At 41.6% G+C, this 23,029-nt stretch overlaps 1 protein-coding gene across 1 annotated transcript in view; it reads left to right on the top strand.

Annotated features, from left to right (window-relative positions):
- WSCD1 (WSC domain containing 1) overlaps nt 1–23,029 on the top strand; it is a 248,127-nt gene that overhangs the window by 76,890 nt on the left and 148,208 nt on the right. Inside the window, exon 2 of the mRNA XM_075335278.1 lies at nt 9,653–10,335. Within this exon, the coding sequence (XP_075191393.1) occupies nt 9,906–10,335 (430 nt within the window). The 5' untranslated portion in view covers nt 9,653–9,905. The remainder of the gene's footprint in view (nt 1–9,652; nt 10,336–23,029) is intronic.

Raw genomic sequence — 23,029 nt, 5'->3', positions numbered from 1 at the left:
AGCAGTTTAGCCATGTAAGATTTGGCAATGGCTGTAGCGCCTGTAGAACCGTTAGTGAGAGCCTAAATATCCTGACTGATAAAAGAACATGATTATTACATCATGACGGCCGCTTGTCAAAGGTAGCACGGAAGAACATCTAAATCAGACACTGCAGCAAGAAGCTTATCATGAGGTGTAGAGTAAATGTAAGGAATATGGCCCCGTCCGTCAAAGTGTTTCTGTGTCTATCTGTCGTTTTATTTATCTCTTAAGCCTTAGAAAGCAACATTAATGTAATAGCCGGAGGTTTCACAACCACTGTTTCATCTGAGAGGAAAAGAAATCTCCCTTCTTTTTCTGCTCCGTTCACTGAGGCGGCTGCCAAATGTTATTTCCTTGTTCCTTGTGGCCATCAGAAATGTGGCTTGTTTCTGTCAGCTACAATGAGTTTTAGGAGTGTAAATCAAATCTCCTAAGATCTCCTGCTGGCTGCGCTATCCTGGTTGTGAGCAATGACTTAGAAAAAAATATTATCATCATTGATGTTTAAAGTTTATCCTTTACTCTGGAGCAAAGATGGCTAATATTTAGAGCTTCAGCTGTTTCAGAAGGAAATCACTCCTGGCGCTCAACCCGCAATCTCAAGTGTCAGGGTTTGCCGGTGCATATAGAACATTTCAGTCCATCGTTCATTTGGAAAGAAGGAATGGAGAATATGTTTGATATGTATTTTTTTTCTCATCCTCATACATTTTATCTAAGATAATTTAATTGTAATATGTAATCATTTAGTAAGAATGTATCTTCAAAGTATAGAAAGTGGAAGTTTTCAGAGTTAAAAAACGTAGAATGTCAGCTCACCGCCACGACACTGGTCCTACTCTTGGGACGGCAGCTTGCATTCCTTGGCAAGGTAAGGTAAGGTATTCCATAAAAGAACACAAATTAGTCAAATAGGGAAAAATCTATAATATATTGGTAGACTTAATTTAAATTTTCTTAGAAATTCCCTAATTGCTGTAAGGGGTATCTTGACCTAAACTTCCACTTTGTAAAAAAAAAATAAATACAAATACCAGCTCTGGAAAGACTGGACCCAAAGACGTGTGTAAAACTTAACTTTTATTTTTTCTTTAAAATCGCAGCAAGGTCAGACATATGTAACATCAATCCAATAGGAAGAAAAACCAACGCGTTTCGGCTTAGGCCTTATTCATTGTTACTTGTGATTTTAATGGAAAAATAAAAGTGAAATTTTACATACGTCTTGAGGGCCGATCCTTCCAGCTCTGGAATTTGTACTATTTTTACAAAGCGGAAGATTAGGTCAAGAGACCCATTACAGTAATTAGGGAATTTCTGAGAAAATCCATATTAGGTTTATCAATATTATATAGACTTTTTAGGTCGCACTATTTGACTAATATGTTAGTATTTTTGCTTGCTGTTGTAATTTTTTTTGTTTATGTTTTTAGCAATCCTTTTAAATTTCAAAAAGAAAAATCTGTTTTTGCTGTTGCTTTTTTTTTTTTTACTTGCAATAGCTCTATATATGTCTACATGTTGAGTATGGTATTGAATATATTATTACCAGACAAAGCCAATGGACAGATGTAATTAATCTGGTAGAAAACCAGATCTTTTTTAATTCATAATGAACCCCCCACAGTCCTAAAACACAGTATGATTAACTCTACAGCACGGTATCATGACTCTCACAGTTCAATAGCTCAGTATTATGCCTCCCATATTTCTAGAACACAGTTTGGTGACCCCCACAGGCCCTTAATCCAGTATAATTGTCCTTGCATAACCCTCAACACAGTATAGGGGCCACCACATAGCCTTCCACATACAGTATAATGGCTGCACACAACACCTCACACAGTATAATGTCTCCCTATACAGGCCTCCACACAGGATAATGGACTCCACACAGCCCTCCATATAGTATAATGGCACCCACAGTCTTCCACACAGATGAATCGTCATCTACACAGAATGATGGCCCCCAAGCAGCCTTACATAGTGTATACTGGCCTCCACATAGCTCTTCACACAGTATAATGGCCGCAATAGTTCTCCCCATAGTTTAATAGCACTCCACACAGTATTATGGTCCCTACACAGCCTTCCAGACAATATTGTGGCCTCCATACAGCATATTGACCCCCATAGAGTCCCACACAGAATTTGATCACCCAACACTCATTGATAAAATAAAAAATGAAAACTCCTCTCCTCTCTCCATTCCCCCATTTGGTCCAATCTCTGCAGTGTGATGGTCTGAGCACGGTGTGTCATGTTCATTGTAGTGATGTCATTATGGTGACAATGCTGAGACGTGAATGCTCAAACTCACAAAGAAAATGATAGATAAGTTCCATCTTTGTTTTCAACTCTATCTGCATCCATGATGAAAATACCATTGAAAGTGTAATGCTGGAGAAGGTAAGCCCAGTGTCAGAATCGGCATCAGGCACTCCAACTCAAAGGCCAAGTAGCGTCCATATTGTCTTCCTGATATTGCTATATGAACAAAATAATAATTATCATTTAGTGTTTGTTTTTTTTGTGACCCTATATGTCATTACAAACCCTAAACATCACAACTGTAAATCTGCATAAGAGGCCAACATCCAACTCACATATTTATGTTATATCTACAAATGCTGGTGCCACAAAGATTAAGCCACTCCTTTTTTATGTATTTATAAACCATGCACCAGATAATTATGGTTTATAATTGGTGTCTAAAAAAATAACAACAAAAAAATGATATCTGTGTATTTTATACAAACTGTTGGCAGTTTAAACATTTGGAAGTCCACAATCAATAAATTCCTTGCCTTGTTATGTTAAAAATAGAACTAGTAAGAATGCAACAAAAAGTGCAGGTACTGAAATACATCAGCTTAACAGAATGCTATTTCAACCCCCCCCCCAAAAAAAATAATAAATAAATAAAAAATCAACATGATATCTGTGTATTTTACAAACTGATTAAACAGTCAGAATTCCATGATCTATAGATTGCATAACTTGTCATGTTAAAATAGAACTAGTAAGGCTATGTTCGCACGTTGCGTTTTTTACCGCGTTTCTGCAGCGTTTTTGGCAGCAGCGTTTTTGGGCAAAAACGCATGCGTTTTTGATTTCCAGCAAAGTCTATGGGAAAAGCAGAAATCCTGTCTGCACTTTGCTTTTTTTTCTGCAGCGTTTAATTTGCATATTTGTGGTCAAAAACCATGCTGAAAAAGAAGCAGCATGTCAGTTGTTTTTGCCATTTCTGCAGCGTTTCCTTAACATTGGAGTCAATGAGAAATGGCAAAAAGCAACCAAAATCACAATTCCTGCGTTTTTCATGCTTTTTACCTGCTTTTCAAATGCGTTTTTGGCTCCAAAAACGCATGCTTTTCTGGGCAAAAATTAATGGGTTCTAATGTTCCTTTACACACACACAATAACCGAAAATTTAAATGTAAAAAATTAATAAACTTTAGCTATTTTTCTGTTAAAATGTGCATAACCACTATTATTACATTAAAAATGATAATTTCCCATATAATTTTATTAAAAGTTAATTTTATACTTTTTTTCTCTTTTTTCATTCTTTTTGACTAATTCAACTTTATTTCTCAGTGTCTTGATCTCAAAAACGCATCTGCAGAAACGCAGGTGAAAAAGCAGGTAAAAAGCGCTAAAAACGCACTAAAAACGCGGTAAAAACGCATGCGTTTTTAGCGCTAAAAAATTGTCAAAAGCCATTTGGTCAAAAACCAAGGGAAGGAAAACGTGCAGAATAAACTGCAGGTACTCCGACGCAACGTGCGCACATAGCCTAAGAATGCAACAAAAAGTGCAGGTGCTGAAATACATCAACTTAATAGAATGCTATTTCACCGCTCCCCCCCCAACCGCCCCCCCCCAAAAAAAACAAAAAAAACCCCAACATGATATCTGGGTATTTTAGAAACTGATGGCAGTTTCAACAGTCGGAATTCCATGACATCCCAGGGAGGTAATTCTAGGACTGCAGCTTGTATTCACCTATACACTATACCTGTTGCTCTTAAGAATGAAAAAAAAGTGTGATGATAATTGCATACATTATTTTTGCATTTTTTATTTTTTTTGTACATATTTGATTTCACCACTTTTAGTTTTTGATTGTTTTTTAAAAATGTAGCTATTATCTACTGCCTCTCCTCTTGCAGAAAAATATTACATTCTCCAGTTCCCAGTACATTCTGTTTTTCAGCGTTTCAACTATGAGAGGTTGGAAATATTCCACATTAAATATCCTATCACTGACGGGAACAAATACACCTTGCTTTAAAGCCCAAAAAAGCAGCCTTTCGTTATCTGTGGTGCTCTTGTTCTGGATGAAATGAATAGCCTCTTTGCAGCCTACAGACACAGGAGCCCTCTATGAGCTACACAAAAGCTGGAGCCATTTTCTCTGCTGCATTTATGTTGAAAAATCTCCCTCTAAGCTTTCACAGTTTCACAGAAAGGGAATTGAGTTGGACGTAGGGAGGGGACCCAGTCACCCCGGGCATGATGCCGGCTTTTATTTGCAACAAGAGGTGAAAGGTTCCCTCAAGCACAAAGAAGCTCTTTTTTGCTTGGACAATTCTATCCCTGTGAGGAACAGATATGCTAACAGTCTCAGCAAAGCAAACTTGAAAAGAAAACATTACCTAGTCCAAATCATTTAAAATAAGCTTTAGATTTACTGATGAAGACAGATGCGTACACAGAGAGAGCTGATTAATCGAACTTTTCCTATCCTTTTAGAACATCAATGTTTACATCAGTGTTTGCCTTACTGAGTATCGCTAGAGATTTCCATTATGTGATTGAAAGAATACTTCTTTGGATTTCAGTCGCTAAGCCTCTGTTAATACACTTATAATGATTAACCACGGGGGACAAAAAGCTTTGTGTTATGCAGAAATATTTCTAACTTATGGGCAGAATGGCGGCTCAGTGGTTCGGACTACTGGTGGTTGGCTGAGTTAGAAAAAAACAATGACCACATTCGTAAGGAGTTTGTATGTCCATGTTTGCGTGGATTCCCACTGGGGACTTTAGTTTCCTTCCACCCTCCAATAAGACATACTGATAGAAATTATAGAGCCCCAGAGGAGACTATGATAAAGATGTCTGTAAAGTACTGTTGGAATTAATGGTCCTGTATTAGGAAATAAAATAAATAAGTCCTTTCAGTGGAGGTAAAATTGTATACATGTAGGAAATTGGGCCCGATATATCAAGATCAGAGTTGTTCATCCCGGTCTTAATGAGGATATGAGTTAGTCATAAATAGACATTTGCCTCTTCATGAATCAGGAGCACTGGCTGCTGGCCTACACCTCTGTGTGCACCTCACCACAAATCCTACTCCAGTCCTTGGTGGAGTAAAATGTGTGGCATTGCAAACACTGTCATGCTTCATGAATGTGGTGAGTGGTAGTCACTACGCCCTTGTCCCTCCATAATGTCACCCACTTTGTGAGAACTGAATAAAAAAGGAGTGAGAATGTCAAAAGTAGAGATGAATGGACCTATGTATATTCAGGTTCACCGGGTTCAGCCGGACTGTAGTTAAAAGTTTGTTTTGGAACCCAGAGTTGGCCTGAACTTGTTTCCGGACCTTGAACCCTAGATAGGTCAAGTGGGACACAAATGTATGGGCTTGACTCACATAATGAGTATAACGGAAGTCAATGATTGGGCAGTTTGGGTCTCTGCCAACATACAGCCAGCCATAAACAGACTATTTCCGGGGAAAGGGATGCGGGTTTTTTTGGACACACTGCATCTAAATGTGTTGTTTTGACCCCCAGTGAGGGCCATTCAGAGACTAGAAGCACCTTTCACTGGGCCGAGCGTACCTGAGCTCCCCGATGCTCAATTGAGTGGTTAGCATAGAAACAGCACCCGAACTTGAACATGGACTTTTTAAGCCCCAGACAACCAGTGTTCGGTATGTACCCCAGCCTTTACAGGCCTGTGCCCCCATAATCGCCAGGACGTACCTATACGTCCTAAGTCAGGAACTACCTCCCTTTTAGGATGTATAGGTACTTCCAAAGTCACAAAGGGGTTAAAAGAAATCTGTCAGCAGGTTTTTGCTATGTAATCTGAAGACAGCATGCTGTAAAGAATAACAGAGATTTCAGCCATGTGTCTATTATCACAAAGTGTGTTTTTTTTCTACCTGCAATGTTAGCTTAAGCTTCATATCTTTTTCATTTGTCGGACTGAGGAGTAGAGATGAGCGCTCCTGATCGGCTAAGATCGGAAAATGTTAAAATCGTACGATCTTTGGACGAATCTTAATCAGACATCCGAGCCTTTACCGCAAAAGTTGGCGATCTTGAAAAGGATCGGTAAATGATCAAATGACAAAAAACATCCTCTCCCAGCCCATCACAGCCATGTCACATATTGGCATGGCTGTGATTGCATACTATAACAAAAAAGGAAGCAAAAGGGTTAAAGCAGTACATAATTACCACGTCCTTGTGGATTCAGTGCTATTTCCGGGTTCTGACAATTATCACTAATGCATATTCACTGCTTTCCCCTTCCATCGGTATTGCTGATTGGCTGCCATTGGACCACACCCCCACCCTCTGAGACAGCGTCTCTGATTGGTTGGAATCACACATGCTGTCTGTGTCCTTATACTGGTGATAAATAAATAAATAAAACAACTGTCATAGGGTTCTCCCATCTATTGACACGAGCACAGATAAAGAATACAGCTACAGACTGCAGCCCCCAGCCATGTGCTTACCTTGGCTATGTTTCAAAATAAGAAGCACTAGATGCAACTTTTTGTAAAAAAAAAAAATTAAATACATACATATATAATTTTAAAAAACGATGTGTGGTCCCCCTAAAACACCCAGGTCTGACATAATCCACACTATGAGGTCGCTAGATGCTTCCAGCTTAGCTATATTTGAATTCACAGTGAGCTTTACTGCCCACTGTGATCTTCACGCAGAGACTGAGCCACGCGATCAGCGGTAATGTCACTCAGGTTTCCACGGCCCTCCATCTGTCATACAGATCAGAGGTAACCTAACCTCTGGGGACCTCAACGAACTCTCACTCAGCTCACTGGCCTGCATCTCTTGGCAGAAAACTGTGTTTTCTTTTTTCGCCAAGACATGCAGATTTGGTGGTAAACTTTTTACACCATATTCCTGCCCCCAATCTATACGTCCTGACAAAAATCCGCATCACTGTCACATGTGGTATAATGCGGTAGTGATGCAATTTTTTGCCAGGAGGTGTAGACATTTCAGCACTAAATTTGCACCTCCTGGAAGATAAATGCACCAAAATGGCATCAAAACTGTTTTTGTGCATTTTTTTTGCCAAGAGATGCAGATTTAGGGCTGAGATTTTTACACCATATTCCTGCACCCAATCTACACCTCCTGTCAAATAAATTTGCATCTTTACCGCATCATACGTATGCAGTTAATTTAATCGTGACTCAGGCGGAATTAGCGATTCTTAACCGTACCGATCCTTGGCAGGATTGCTCATCTTTACTGAGGAGTGCATGCGCTCACCCCTCCTCAGTGATAGCAGCTTCTGGCTATACAAATGTCTATTGAAAAACTGGTGTGAGCGGTATTTCTCTGGTGTGGGCAGGGGCAGCTTTTTAAGTTCTGCTGCTTTGCTAAAACTAAAATCTAGTAAAAGCCTGCTGACAAATTCCCTTTTAAAGTCAAATAAGAATAATGTGCGAAGGATGATGAAGGCTATGAACTTAAATGACTTGTTTGCAAAATGAAAGGCTTTTAAGAATGTTCTACATTTACTTGTTTCTAAACACTTGAATAGAAGATTGAAGGATTGAAGAACATTTCAAGTACTGCTTTTATAAACGTCACCAAAATGTTCCGGAACTAAAGGTTGCTAAATGCATCACTTGTTTGTGACAAACACTCTTACCTGTAAATGTGACATCTTTTATTAATTAAACTTGTTAAGTCATTATTTAGAGTTTCAAACTTTTTTTTCACACGAAGGAATGTTGCGTTATTTTGACGTATTTGAACTGTATTCTTAATAGACTCCACCATAGTGTACCTTTGTACAATAGTTATGCCGGTGATTTGTAACTGCGAGAGCTTAGCAATGCTATGCCGTGAAAGTAGAGATGAGCGAATCAATTGGATGCAAATCAAAGTCTTGTTTATAGGAATTGTCTGAAGCCGGCTAATTCTAACAATTTGTAAAACAATTTGCACCAATCAACAAAAAATGCCTGCCATGATTTTGAACATGCATTCGATTGCAATAGCCAGAGAAGGGTCATATGTGCCCTCAGTTGTGCGCTGCAATTATCACGTCACGTGGTATAGGACAGCCAATCATAAGGTAGATAAAGCAAAGGCAAGCACTGCAGCTCCTTTTTTGGGTTGAAACTGAATAGTGAGAAGATATCACAGCTTAAAAATAGGAAAATAAAGCCATAAAACACTGAAGAAACTGAACAGATATTTCTCACAGAAGAGAAGAATGGTTACGATTAGAGATCAGCAGATCAGAAAAAATTTGAGTTTGCCTTTTCGCACAAAAAATGTTTCCTGGAATTTAATGTCCCTTATATCTTTTCAGACCTTAGAGTAATGTAAGATGCTCAAAACGAAACAAATACTTCTGTTCATCTCACGATTTATCTGTCTGACACCTCTACTCCTCACATCTCCTGTCTTGCCTTCACCATATCTTCTGATCACCACTGCGAACAAAAGCTTACGACTTTTTGATGTCAAGACGTGCTCCTTGACTTTGTGTGTGCATGCCCTGAACCAAACAGGAAGTCTTGGCCTAGCTTGAGAGGCACAGTGATTAGAGTGCTTTTGGTGGGACCAAATAGGTGATGGTTGGGACCAGAGGGGTCAGAGAAGTGGTCTAAAATGAGTATGTGTTTTCTTTTTTTTTTTTTTACTTTTTGATTGTCGTGGCGAATGTTCTGCTAATTTTTTTAATAAGCTTTTTCTTGCTTTTGCTGTTCAGGTATCTTTCAATAAAATTAATGCATCCAATTAAGGCATCCAAATGAGTTGAACAAGTAAAATGAATATAGTTTAGAGATGAGCGAACCTGAGGTTCGATTTTCAGTGTTTGAAGCAAACACAGACTTCACAAAAAAACCAGAGTTCGGATTCGGAGTTTGGGTGCTCTACATATGAACACCCTTGTGCTCAGGTATGTTCGGGGCTTAGCTCAGTGGAAGCCACTTGCAGTGTTTCATCGGCTCGCTCTGGGGGTAACAACAGCATGATTGGATGTAGTGTGCACCAAAAAAAATTAATAATGGAAAAACCCCGCCCACCCACCCTCGGAAGTGATCTGTTTATGGCTACCTACATGTGGGCAGAGACCCAAAATGCCCCATTAGGAATGTCTATTGGGGTTCAGGTCAAGTTCAGGTCCCAAACCAATCTTAATTTGAAGTTCAGCTGCACCCGCCCAACCGAATATCAACAAATCCACTCATCTCTAATATAGTCTTTTCTTACATTTTAATTTGTGTATACATTGATGCTCTTAATTTTGCTTAAATTAATATATATGGAACATGTCAAAATGAAAATGATTATAATTGCATTTACTTTTCTTTTTTTGACAGAATGTGGAATTCTTCCAGTATTTAAAGAATCCAAGATTATGGAGCAGACTTTGAGACCATTGGACAGAATTTACAAAGGCGTTGCCATACATAGCTAAAATGTGTATTGTGGGAACTGTGAGTGGACATGAGTTAAATTTTCTGAAGGATATTATTTAATAATATTAAGTGACACTATTGGGGGGACCATATCCCCCCATTTTTTTGTTTTATTTTATTATTTTTTTTTATACCTTAGTTTTTTGGTGAGGGCATGGCCAAACCCTTTTTTAGTCTACAGAAATTTCTAAGGCGGGCTCAGTTTTTTCTCTTCTTTCTCACCATCGCTTACTTAATGGCTGGAAGTCTGTTACTCTTACAAAGGTCTTACTTGGTGATCCAGCAAAATAACCGAGGAACTTCTAATGTGCAGGGCTCTGCAATTGATGGTTTGATGCCCCTCGATCGATATCTGGAACAAAGGATGTTTCGGGCTTCATACTGGAATACAAAAGGATTAGTAGGGGGAAATATTCAAGAGAAGCCAGAAACAAATGCTTTACTTGACCAGCCACTTTGGCTGATATCACGAAATTCAGAGTTACGACAGCTGAGAAGAAGATGGTTTCATAATTTTGTGAATGATCGAGAACCTGCTCAGGGTGTAAAGGCAAAACCACAGAAGCCCACAACTGTAAATAAAGGTATATCCAATGTCTTTATTTTTATTATATATTAACTTTTTTTCTTCCAGGAAACATATCAGGCAATAAAAGAACATTGTATTTAAGTTTGAAAAGCACGTTTACTGAAATGAAAATGTAGCTAAGGCAAGCTTTGAGGTGGAAAGTGGAAACCCTCCAGGGTTGTCTTTTCTTGTGGAAAGATGTCTTAACTTGAGGAGGAATACATTGATTGTTCTAATATTACTACTCGATCTTATGTAAATGTCTCTTAAATTATTGCATCCACTCATTATGGCTTGCAATATCTAAATAACTGACCCATTTCTTAGTCAGTTTGACTCGTTAGTGCTTGTCCCAATCTACACCGACAAGCTGGAAGATGGGTGTTCTTGTTTATTCACATTGCAATTTTTGTGGTTTCTCCTTTAAAATGAAAAGGTAAAAAGATAAATGTATGATTTGAGTAAAGATAAATACCGTATTTTTTCGTTTTATAAGACTCACTGGATTGTAAGACGCACCCCAAATTTAGAGATAAAAAAGGTAAAAAAAAAAATAACAGGGTCGGTCTTTTACCCCGGTGGTGGGTGGCAGCAGTGGTGGAGCGAGGTCACAGGAGGCAGGGGTGGTGTTAGAGTAGGGCGATGCTGCAGACACTGCTTTGGGGGTTGTGTGGGCTGTGGTGAGGACTGTGATGGCTGCGGTGGGGACTGTGCTGGCTGTGGGCACTGTGCTGGCTGTGTGGAGCAGGGCGGTGTGGTGGGTGTCACAGATGATGTGTCAGCGGTACGGGCTTCAAAGAAATGGTGCCCAGAGTCGACGTGTGTACAGATTGAGCTCTCAGCTCAATGACAACCTGAGATTTCATCTGCGCATGCACCACCTCCAGGCGCCATTTTCCTTAAGTCCGCTGCTGGGAGATCAGTGGGCCGGAGGCGGTGCGTGCACAGATGAGATCTTGAGCCGAGAGCTCCATCTGCACACGTGTCGACTCAGGGCGTTATTATTTGAAGCCCGCACCGCCATCAAAGCATCTCACCTGCTGAAACACCCTGCTCCACACAGCCCCCACCACAGCCCCCACCGCAGCCAGCACAGCACCCAGTCTCCACCTCCCGGTAATCTGCATTCACATTATAAGACACACCCCTCATTTTCCTCCCAAATTTTTGGGTGGAAAAGTGCGTCTTTTAATCCGAAATATACAGTGCCTTTCTATGGGATTTTAATTATCTTACTCCAACTAAGTTTTTTTTTTTTTTCAAATCACAAAAATAATTTGCTTGCATTTTACAAAATTAGCTGTGATGCTTCTCATTACACAACAGTATACAAAATGATTATTTTCTTAAAAAAAATAAAATAATTCTTGAGTAATTCATTAATGACCAGATAAAATGAAAGAAATGTTTTGGTTGAGTCCACTAAATATTAAAATAATATTAAAAAAAACTTTAATGACCCATGTGTATGATCGTATTATGACTATATGCATGAGACATATATTTCATGTTAAAAATAAGTTCTTATACTGTCTTGGGAGATCAGAAGAGATTATCAAATCGATTTGTTGTAAATTCCATTCAAGTCAAACTTTGTGAAAATCTCTGATCCTGGCGAATTCAAACAATTTTACACATTGCAGAGGATTACATCACGGGCTTTCCCATAAGTCAATTAAGAGGGTGTATCATAGCCTATATAAAAGCCTAAGCAGGGATTGAGTTAAGGTGATTTTAGGATATTAAGAATATGTCTGCACTCACAACTCAATAATAAAGGTTGGACGTAAAAGCTCTAAAGCAATGGACAAGTATTCCAATTCATAACTTGTTGGCTAATTTCAGCATTGAAAAAGATGAGTAGTAGTCTGGGAATAGTAGAAAAGAAAGCAAAAGCAAGACAGCATAATAGTTTTTACTGAAAAAAAAAATCTCAAATACGTGTCAGACGGTGTGCTTGCTTGTCACTAGCATCTGTACTGAGTTCTGCCATGTCTTGTGCAATCATTCCAGTTATGCCTGCTTTACACGCTTCAATAAATCTTTCAATCCGTCGTCGGAGTCAAGTTGTAAGTGACGCACATCCTGCATCGTTCGTGACGTATTTGCGTGTGACACCTACGTGCAATCAAGATTGAACGAAAATACGATGATCGCATACACGTCGTTTATTCCTCATACATTGGACGTTTTGTTGTAAGAACCTAGTCAATTGAAACGTGTGACATCCCTCATACGATTTTGGTGTCTGAGGCTATGTGCGCAGGTGTGCGCTCTGCACCGCAGCTTAAAAAAGGTCTGCTTCAGAGTGCAGCTGAAAAGCTGCGTTCTGAAGCGCCTCACAATGTCTGTCATTCACTAATCTCTGTCAGTCGGTCACTATCTCTGTCCCTCACTCTCTGTCCATGTCAGTCTATCCCTCTTACCCCCTCTCTCATACTCACCGATCTCTGATCCCCGGCCCGGCTCTGCACGGCAATCACACTGCTCCGGCAGCTTTTACTGTTTTAAAAAAGCCGGCCGCCCATTACACAATCTCGTATTCCTTGCTTTCCCCGCCCACCGGCGCCTATAATTGGTTACAGTTAGACACGCCCCCACGCTGAGTGACAGGTGTCACACTGCACCCAATCACCACAGCCGGTGGGCGTGTCTATACTGTGCAGTGAAATAAATAATTAAATAATTAAAAAAAACGGCGTGCGGTCCCCCCTAATTTTAAAACCAGCCAGATAAAGCCATACGGCTGAAGGCTGGTATTCTCAGGATGGGGAGCTCCACGTTTTGGGGAGCCCCCCAGCCTAACAATATCAGCCAACAGCCGCCCAGAATTGCCGCATACATTAGATGCAACAGTTCTGGGACTGTACCCGGCTCTTCCCGATTTGCCCTGGTGCGTTGGCAAATCGGGGTAATAAGGAGTTATTGGCAGCCCATAGCTGCCAATAAGTCCTAGATTAATCATGTCAGGCGTCTATGAGACACCTTCCATGATTAATCTGTAAATTACAGTAAATAAACACACACAGCTGAAAAAATCCTTTATTAGAAATAAAAAACACAAACTTATACCCTGGTTAACCACTTTAATCAGCCCCAAAAAGCCCTCCATGTCCGGCGGAATCCAGGATGGTCCAGCGTCGCATCCAGCGCTGCTGCATGGAGCTGACCGGAGCTGCAGCAGACACAGCCGCTCCGGTCACCTCCACACAGCAAATGAAGACAGCCGCGCGATCAGCTGAGCTGTCACTGAGGTTACCCGCGGCCACCGCTGCATCCACCGCTGGATCCAGTGACAGCGGGTAACCTCAGTGACAGCTCAGCTGATCGCGCGGCTGTCTTCATTTGCTGTGTGGAGGTGACCGGAGCGGCTGTGTCTGCTGCAGCTCCGGTCACCTCCATGCAGCAGCGCTGGATGCGACGCTGGATCATCCTGGATTACGCCGGACATGGAGGGCTTTTTGGGGCTAATTAAAGTGGTTAACCAGGGTATATGTTTGTGTTTTTTATTTCTAATAAAGGATTTTTTCAGCTGTGTGTGTTTATTTACTGTAATTTACAGATTAATCATGGAAGGTGTCTCATAGGCGCCTGACATGATTAATCTAGGACTTATTGGCAGCTATGGGCTGCCAATAACTCCTTATTACCCCGATTTGCCAACGCACCAGGGCAAATCGGGAAGAGCCGGGTACAGTCCCAGAACTGTCGCATCTAATGTATGCGGCAATTCTGGGCGGCTGTTGGCTGATATTGTTAGGCTGGGGGGCTCCCCATAACGTGGAGCTCCCCATCCTGAGAATACCAGCCTTCAGCCGTATGGCTTTATCTGGCTGGTTTTAAAATTGGGGGGGACCGCACGCCGTTTTTTTTAATTATTTAATTATTTATTTCACTGCACAGTATAGACACGCCCACCGGCTGCTGTGATTGGGTGCAGTGTGACACCTGTCACTCAGCGTGGGGGCGTGTCTCACTGTAGCCAATCATAGGTGCCGGTGGGCGGGGAAAGCAGGGAATACGAGATTGTTTAATGGGCGGCCGGCTTTTTCAAAATCAGTAAAAGCCACCGGAGCAGTGTGAATGCCGTGCAGAGCCGGGGATCGGGGATCGGTGAGTATGAGAGAGGGCTGCTCAATTCACTTACTCAGGAGTTTAGCGGTCACCGGTGAGCCCTTCACAGGTGACCGCTAATCAGGACGCGACACAGACAGAGCCGCAGCATGACAATGAAGTCGGGTGAGGTTCACCCGAGTTCATTCTGACAGTGCGGCTCTGTCTGTGTCTGCTGTCATCTGCCATTCACCTCTGCTACATGGCTGTCTGTGTCTGCTGTCAGCGGCCATGTAGCAGAGCTGAATGGCAGATGACATAGTAAAAACGCATCTCTACACATTACACACGCTTGGCAAGTCAATAAATAAAAAAAAAAAAAAAGGGTGCCCAATGCATATGTCACGGAACACATGATCTAAAGGATCGCACACAAAATTGATCAATTTAACATAGACTACTAGCGCACGTGTGACAGCAAATGAACGACCTACGTGCAATCTCATTCAATCGCATATGAGACCTGGGCTTGTCACATCGCATACGAGATCGCACACCTAATTGTAAGGTGTAAAGCTGGCTTTAGGCTGATTTCACACATCCGGTTTTTGCAGTGTGGCACAATCCGGCTCAAAAACCTATGCAACGGATGCGGAGAAAAAAATGGTTCCGTTGCATAAGTTTTTCCATGCGGCTCGTCCGTTTTTTGAAGGATGCAGCTTGATACTGAGCATGCGCAGTTCAAAAAACCGCATCCGGCGGCTGGATGCGGTTTTTGCTGCAGGACGCTGCAGCCGGCGTCCATAGGCTTGCATTGTAAATCGCGCCGTATGCGTCGCGATGCGTTTTTTTCACCGCAGATAAAAACGTTCACTTGAACGCTTCTTCCGGCCGCCGCATCGGCTAAATATGCCGCATCCAGCAAAAAACGGATGCAACGCAAGGCCATGCGGCACAATTCGGCGCTAATAAAAGTCTATGTGGAAAAACCGAACCCGGCGGCAAAAAAAAACGGATGCGGTTTTCCCGCAAACCGCCGTATTGTGCCGCACAGCAAAAAACGGATGTGTGAAAGCAGCCTTAGGAGGGAATAATTGCTTTTTACAAAAAAGAAAAGAAAACTCACTAAAATACATTTAACTCATGTCAGTTAGTTTTAAATAGCCATTTATCACACTAAGGAGTACTTTGCACACTACGACATCGCAGCTGCAATGTCGGTGGGGTCAAATCGAAAGTGACGCACATCCGGCATCGCTGTCGATATCGGAGTGTGTAAATCGTTTTTGATACAATTACCGAGCGCAAAAGCGTCAAAATCGTATTATCGGTGTAGCGTCGGTCATTTCCATAATTTCGGAAGGACCGATGTTACGATGTTGTTCCTCGTTCCTGCGGTAGCACACATCGCTGTGTGTGAAGCTGCAGGAGCGAGGAACATCTCCTACCTGCATCCTACGGCTCACGCTGGCTATGCGGAAGGAAGGAGGTGAGCGGAATGTTTACGTCCCGCTCATCTCCGCCCCTCCGCTTCTATTGGCCGCCTGCCGTGTGACGTCGCTGTGACGCCGCACGACCCGCCCCCTTAGGAAGGAGGCGGGTCGCCGGCCAGAGAGACGTCTCAGGGCAGGTAAGTCCATGTGAAGCTATCACAAGATATCGCAGCTGCGACGGGGGCGGGGACTATCTCGCTCAGCATCGCAAGCATCGGCTTGCGATGTAGTGTGCACAGTACCCCTAAGTGTGCGTGTTGCAAACAATTTTTTTCTGTATATCTGTGTTAGTAGTCAAATTTTCATTCTCTACATGCCATAAAAATACATCTGGCCTGTTCCTAGCTTTTTGGTTGTGTACCTACCTAGCAATTTTTATTTTGTTATTTTGAGGAAAGGAGTTGAATTTTGTCACAACAGGATGATGTTACCTTTAACAGTGACACCATCAGTTTTAAGCAAGGCTCTGCCTTATCACAAATAACTAAGAGGGATCATTTTTGGACATTTTTTTTCTCTCAAGAGGTGCGGGAAGGACACTGGGGAGGTTAATCTGAACCTAGGACTGTGGGCCCTGTGCTTGCCCTGACCCTGCAGGTACCCTAAGGGAGGAAGGTCTAGGTCCCCACCTTGACCCTGTCTCCTGTCCGACCCTGTCCTAGTACCTCCCTTGTACCCCCAACTCTGGGATGGACTGGACACAAAGTAACAACCTACCCCAAGACACAGACAAGAGGATTAAATGGAAACACACACACTGCAAACAACCACAGAGGAGAGACAAAACAACATTTTAGGGAATAAACCAAAAGGGGTAGGAATAATTTACACCAGGGAACTCTCAAACAGTGCAGATAACAAGTTGCTGGTCACCAAACAAGAGGAATGCCATGGACGCCTGGATATCGCAACTGCAAACAGAAACTATCTTCAGCGATGGTGCAGAAAACTTCCCAGACTTAAGTAGGAGCAGCTGGAAATGGTGATTAGCAAACCTGGTTCACTGAGAAGCCAGTCACTGCAAATGCCCGAGAGAACAGAGCTACTTGCAGAAACCAAGTTGCTTGTAGGAAATGTGTGGAGTCCAAACCGGTAATAACAAACTGCGACTGCCGATCTGGGTGACGCATGGTAGATTTTGTAGTAGTGATCTGTAGACGAGGATCCGCACCAAGCATGACCTTTTTTTTTATTAAACATCCCCACAAAGTTTATCAGTGTACTGTTATTAAATAGGCTGTTGGTTGCTACTGAGTGACCATCCATTTCTATGTTGAGAACATGTTGACATTACCAAGGCTTTGTTTTAGTTACAGAGATTGAAAGGGTTTTGATACAGTGGTATGATATCTCAGTGTTACGTACATATTTTCAGGGCAATTTAAAAAACTGTAATTCCCCAAGAATTTATTAACAAATTTAAATTTTGGGAAAAATCTGGTGAATTTGATTTAAAAAAAAAAAATAGGCTTTACTATTTTCTAGCCCTCAGAATATTACCCTGATTGGCACTGCACCAGGGCAATATGAAGTTTAGGAATCTAATTCTAGGTTGGGAAGAGCATTATAACCATGGACTTTCCTAGCCTGATAATATCAGCCCCACATGTAATGGGCTTCCTCACCCAGAGAATACCAGCCTCAAGCTGTATGAATTGTCTTGGCTGGTTATCAAAAAAGGGGGGGACCCACATAATTTTTTTTTTAATTATTTATTTAGTTCCCAGCAACGACCTGGAAGTCAGAGATGTGTCCAGGCTAGTGTTGAGCGAGTAGTTAATTTTTCGTACTCACTATGCTGTTAGCGAGTACTGTCCGCTACTTGCATATTCGTTACTAGTAGCGGGCACAATGTAAGTGAATGGGAAATACTCACTAAGTAGTGAGTAACCGAAAAGCCGTACTTTTCGTGCGAGTAGTGAATAATACGACTTTTGTGTTACTTAGCCAGTATTTCTCATTGACTTATAATGTGTCCGCTACTCGTAACGAATATGTTAGTACTCGTTAACAGCATAGTGAGTACGAATAGTTAACTACTTGCTCAACACTAGTCCAGGCGTCTTCCCAATGCTGTTCCTATTCCATTTGAGCGCTGTTTTCATCCATTTCAGCAACTTTTTTTCCAGCCCTCCCATTATAGTCTTCCTGAAAAATGCTTGAGTTTCTCTTTGACTTCCATTATACTCTGTACTCAAGTCAAGCCTGTCCAAGAGTCCAAACTGCTCGACTCGAGTACCGAGCTTTCGAGCATTTTAGTGATCGCTCATCACTAAAAAAACACAATGAGCTGAATGCATCATAAATCACTTTTACAATTGGCCTTGCTGTTTTTATGATGGATAGATTGATGCAATGAGATATAGCAAAAATGAACATTTGCTTGTGCAGACATTGATTAGAAAAGGACTAAAAATTGAATGAGTTTTCATAGGGCCCATATGTCCATAGTAGTTAACTACAGAGCGCTGAGCCCTGTTTGTAAACTCCTGAATCAGATCTGGGTTCGTTTATAGAACATTCTGTTTTCCTTTCATACACAAAACCTACAACCAGTAATAGTTTTATGTGAACCATTGGGTGTAATAGAAAGATAGATGGTAAATCCGTTATCAGTTTATTTCTATTTAAGCACCATTTATTTTTTAAAGCAGTATTGCTATGGTCCATTTCATGTATTTGTTAAAATGACATTTAAGCAATATTCAGTTTCTTAAAGTGGTGTTTCAATGCTCTGCTGGGTATATTGTTAGATCATTTTTTTCTATTCTTCTAGGGGAATTGATTTTGTTGCCGTTTGTGATTTTTGTAGCTGTTCGATCGTTTGCTGTCTTTTGCCCAATTTTGTCACACTAATTTTAGATATTCCTGTTTCCCATGGCTGGTCTGCCCTTGAATTAAATTGATGGTAGTAAGGCATCATGTGCACATCATTTCTATCATTTTATTTTCGTGATTATTACTGAAGACTGCTATATATATATGTCTTATTAGAAAACGTGTATAGTTAAACTTATCAGTAGAGATCCATTGTCATATTGTTTTTAAGAAATAATTTAAAAAGTTAAAGTGCCATGTGTCCTGATGAAGAAGACAGATATGTCTTTGAAACGCGTTGACCTGCAGAAATAAAGAAAGAGGGTTTTTAATACATATCTGTGGATTCATGTGGTTTCTAGCGCAGCATTGAACCTGATTCTTTGTTATCCTTATTGTTCACCATTTTTTTCGGGCCCGTTGCTGACCTTTTTTGATATATGTGCATCAAGGAGTTGTGCCCGTCACAACTTCAGCAGGTGAGTGTGCCTTTGGCACCTTATTTGTAAAATCTCATACCTGGTAAGACCCTATGTGCGCTTTTTTTCCCACAGACAAATAAAAACTCATCACCATGAATGATTGACCCTTGGGCCCCGTGACCTCTGGCATCCGGTGATGTCACATCAATTCCAATTGAGGTATTGGTTGGTATTATGGCCAGAATACGGTTGCCCACAACCCACTTCATGGGTCCTCATGTTTGTAGGTCCCTACACTAATATCTAAATAAAAAAAAAGCAACAAAAAGAGGCATAAAATCTCCTTAAAAAATTCAGCATTTACTTACAGCGAATAAAGGGCAGCAGTTATAACCTGCCCAGGCCAAGGAACTAATGCACTAGCAGGATGCAGCAAGACCCCCAATAAAGTGAAGGTATCACAGGTGCAAGAGAAGCAAATCACTCACACACATCCACACACACACAGTGATTTGCTGCTCTTGAATTTGTGATGCCTCCACCTTATTGGGGGTCTTGCTGCATCCTTCTAGTGCATTAGTTTCTTGCCCTGGGCAGGTTATAACTGCTGCCCTCTATTTTCCGTAAGTAAATGCTGAATTTGTGGAGAACATTTTATCCCTCTTTTTATTGCTTTTTTATTTAGATATCAGTGTAGGGACCCACAAACATGAGGACCCATGAAGTGGGTTGTGGGCTACCGTGTTTTGGCCATAATACCAACCAATATCTCATATATATTATATATGTCTTTTGCACATAACATTTTATACAGGATGCAGCCAGGCCCCTTAATGGAGGCCTTGTACAGTCGCTGACAAAAGTTCTGTCGATTATCCATTTTCTGTAAATCAAAGCTTATAACCTGACTTTAAATTCATCCATTGGTTTTATAAATTACTTTTTTGAAAGCTGAAACCCTCCCAAATTTGGTTTAGGTTATCAAAAAAACGTTGCTGCAGAGCTGAAATATTGATCATTTAATGAAATGTCAGATTTTGGCAAGACAAAAGTTTTGTCGCCTTATCATATAATGCACCCAATCCTGGTTTACATCCTCACCAGTGCTCACTAAATGATCGCTTATTAGTGTGTGTGTGTGTGTATAAAGAGAACCCCAGCATCCCAGACCTTCAGTTGAACTGCAATTTGACCTCTGACAACATGCCAAAAATCCACCCTGTAACCAAAGCTTGATTATCAAGAGGCTGAAGACCAGATCCACTGCAGAGGTGGCTGGCACCTTTAATGTGTCACAGCGTCAAGTACAAATAATTAAAAAAAGATTTGAAGAGACTGGAGATGTTTTTGACAAGCCCAAGTCTGGCAGACCCTGCAAGACAACTGCTCAGGAGGAACGTTTGTTGGTTAGAAAATCCAAAGCCAGCCCCTCTTCCACTGCAGCAGAGCTCCAAAAGGCCTGGTCACCTCTAGTCCCTGTGTCAACTAGAACAGTTTGTAGAATTCTGTCTCAAAATGTCCTCCATGGTCAAATCAGTGCCAAGAAGCGAGCAATAACAAAAGGCAATTAAAAAACTGTGTGGCATTTGCCTAGTCCCACAGCCTGCTAAACAGATGCACGGTGGAAAAGTGGCAGAAGGTGGATTTCTCTGATTAATCTTCAGTTGAATTACACCACAGCCACTGCAAATACTGCAGAAGACCTACCGGAGCCTGTATGGATCCAGAAAACAGTTAAGTTTGGTGGTGGAAAGATCATGGTCTGGGGTTACATTCAGTATGGATGTCACAGGGTCCTTCTTCCATATCACACAATCAACAGAGCGAGAGATGGCTGTACAATTCAAAGAGCATTTATTCCAAGCAAATCAAATGGTCCATAACATCATCCACAAAACAGAGGGTAAAATTGTCCAGTAGTAGCAAAATGTCCCCGTCTCGCTGAGAAGTCCCAGCTGCTCCCAGAGGATCAATCCTTCTTCCTTCAAGTTCCCAACAGACTGCCTATGCCCCAGGTAAGCAAAAAGGATACTGGATTGTAGACCCACCTCCCCCACACCTAGGGACGAAAGCGCCTCAAGAGGCTATAACCTTGCACTATAGGGGGAGATTACTTACAAACAATAGAAATGTACACAGAAGCAGTACAAATAAAGCTTAACCCCTTAACGACCCATGACGTACTAGATACGTCATGGATCGTTTTCCGGTAAGCCCCGCCCCCTGCCGCCGGTGGGCGGTGGCGATCGGCGCACATATCAGCTGTTATCAACAGCTGATATGTGTGCCTGCTAGCCGCGGGTGGAATCGCTTCCACCCGCGGCCATTAACCCCTTACATTTCGCTGCCAAAGTCTTGGCAGCGATATGTATATGGGCGCCGACATTACAGTGACTTACCCCGCCCCTGCCGGAAGTCACGTGACATGATCACGTGACTTTCGGCGGTTGCCATGGTAGCACAGGGTCATGTGATGACGCCTGTGGCTAACATGAGTCACTTCCTCTCAATGCCGGAATACAGCCGGCATTGAAAGTGAAGCAGCAAATCTGCAGTTCTCAGCTCTGTAGCTGAGATCTGCAGATTGTGCAAAGCGATCAGATTGCTGATCGCTATAGCCCCCTAGGGGGATTAGTAAAATAAAAAAAAAAAGTAAAAAAAAAAGTTTTAAAAAATTAAAAAAAAATAAAAAAACCTAAAAGTTCAAATCACCCCCCTTTCACCCCATTGAAAATTAAAGGGTTAAAAAAATAAAAAATACACACATATTTGGTATCGCCACGTTCAGAAATGCCCGATCTATCAAAATATAAAATCAATGAATCTGATCAGTAAACGGCGTAGCGGCAAAAAAATTCCAAACGCCAAAATTACGTTTTTTGGTCGCCGCAAATTTTGCGCAAAATGCAATAACAGGCGATCAAAACGTAGCATCTGCGCAAAAATGGTACCGTTAAGAACGTCAGGTCAAGACGCAAAAAATAAGCCATCACTGAGCCTCAGATCCTGAAAAATGAGAACGCTACGGGTTTTGGAAAATGGCGCAAAACGTGCGCCACGTTTTTCGGACAAGCTTGTGAATTTTTTTTAACCCCTTAGATACAAGTAAACCTATACATGTTTGGTGTCTACAAACTTGCACCGACCTGAGGCATCATACCCACACATCAGTTTTACCATATAGTGAACACGGTGAATAAAATATCCCAAAAACTATTGTACAATCCCAGTTTTTTTGCAATTTTTCCGCACTTGGAATTTTTTTGCCATTTTCCAGTACACTATATGGTAAAACTTATGGTTTCATTTAAAAGTACAACTCGTCCCGCAAAAAACAAGCCCTCATATGGCAAGATTGATGGAAAAATAAAACAGTTACGCCTCTCGGAAGAAGGGGAGCAAAAAACAAAAACGCAAAAACGGAAAGTGCCCGGGGGCTGAAGGGGTTAAAATAGGAATCTGTACAGCAAGATACACCTCCCCCCATATCCCACCATCACAACCTCTCCGTCCTTCTGAATAAGTGAGTATGCCATGAGGTCTACACAGACCTCTGGCCACCTCACTTAAGTCCATGTTGCTCAGCTGTGAATAGTCTATGGTTCTTCTTGCCGGGACAGTCCATCAGTGTTCTGGTGTTGGCTTCCATGCTTATATTGGATGGAGAAGCTGCAGGTAGCCCCTTGTACAGCGATAGGCTTGGAAGAACAAGCTTCCCTTTGTGTCCTCCTTCACTCAAACTGTGTTTCCTGCACCCACAAGTAGATCTCCCACATCATTTCCTAGGAGAATATCTGCAGGCAGGCCGCTCATCACCCCAGCCACACATTGCTTGATCCCAAAGCCAAAGTCCAGATCTACAGTCGCCTTTGGGATATTCCTCCTTTGTCCTCCAGCCAATTCAATAACAATCCCTGATCCATGA

Source organism: Anomaloglossus baeobatrachus, chromosome 2, assembly GCF_048569485.1.
Source record: "Anomaloglossus baeobatrachus isolate aAnoBae1 chromosome 2, aAnoBae1.hap1, whole genome shotgun sequence".
In the NCBI taxonomy this organism is placed as follows: Eukaryota; Metazoa; Chordata; class Amphibia; order Anura; family Aromobatidae; genus Anomaloglossus; species Anomaloglossus baeobatrachus.
The sequence above is the reverse complement of the archived record's forward strand: the minus strand, read 5'-3'. Positions and strand labels throughout refer to the sequence as shown.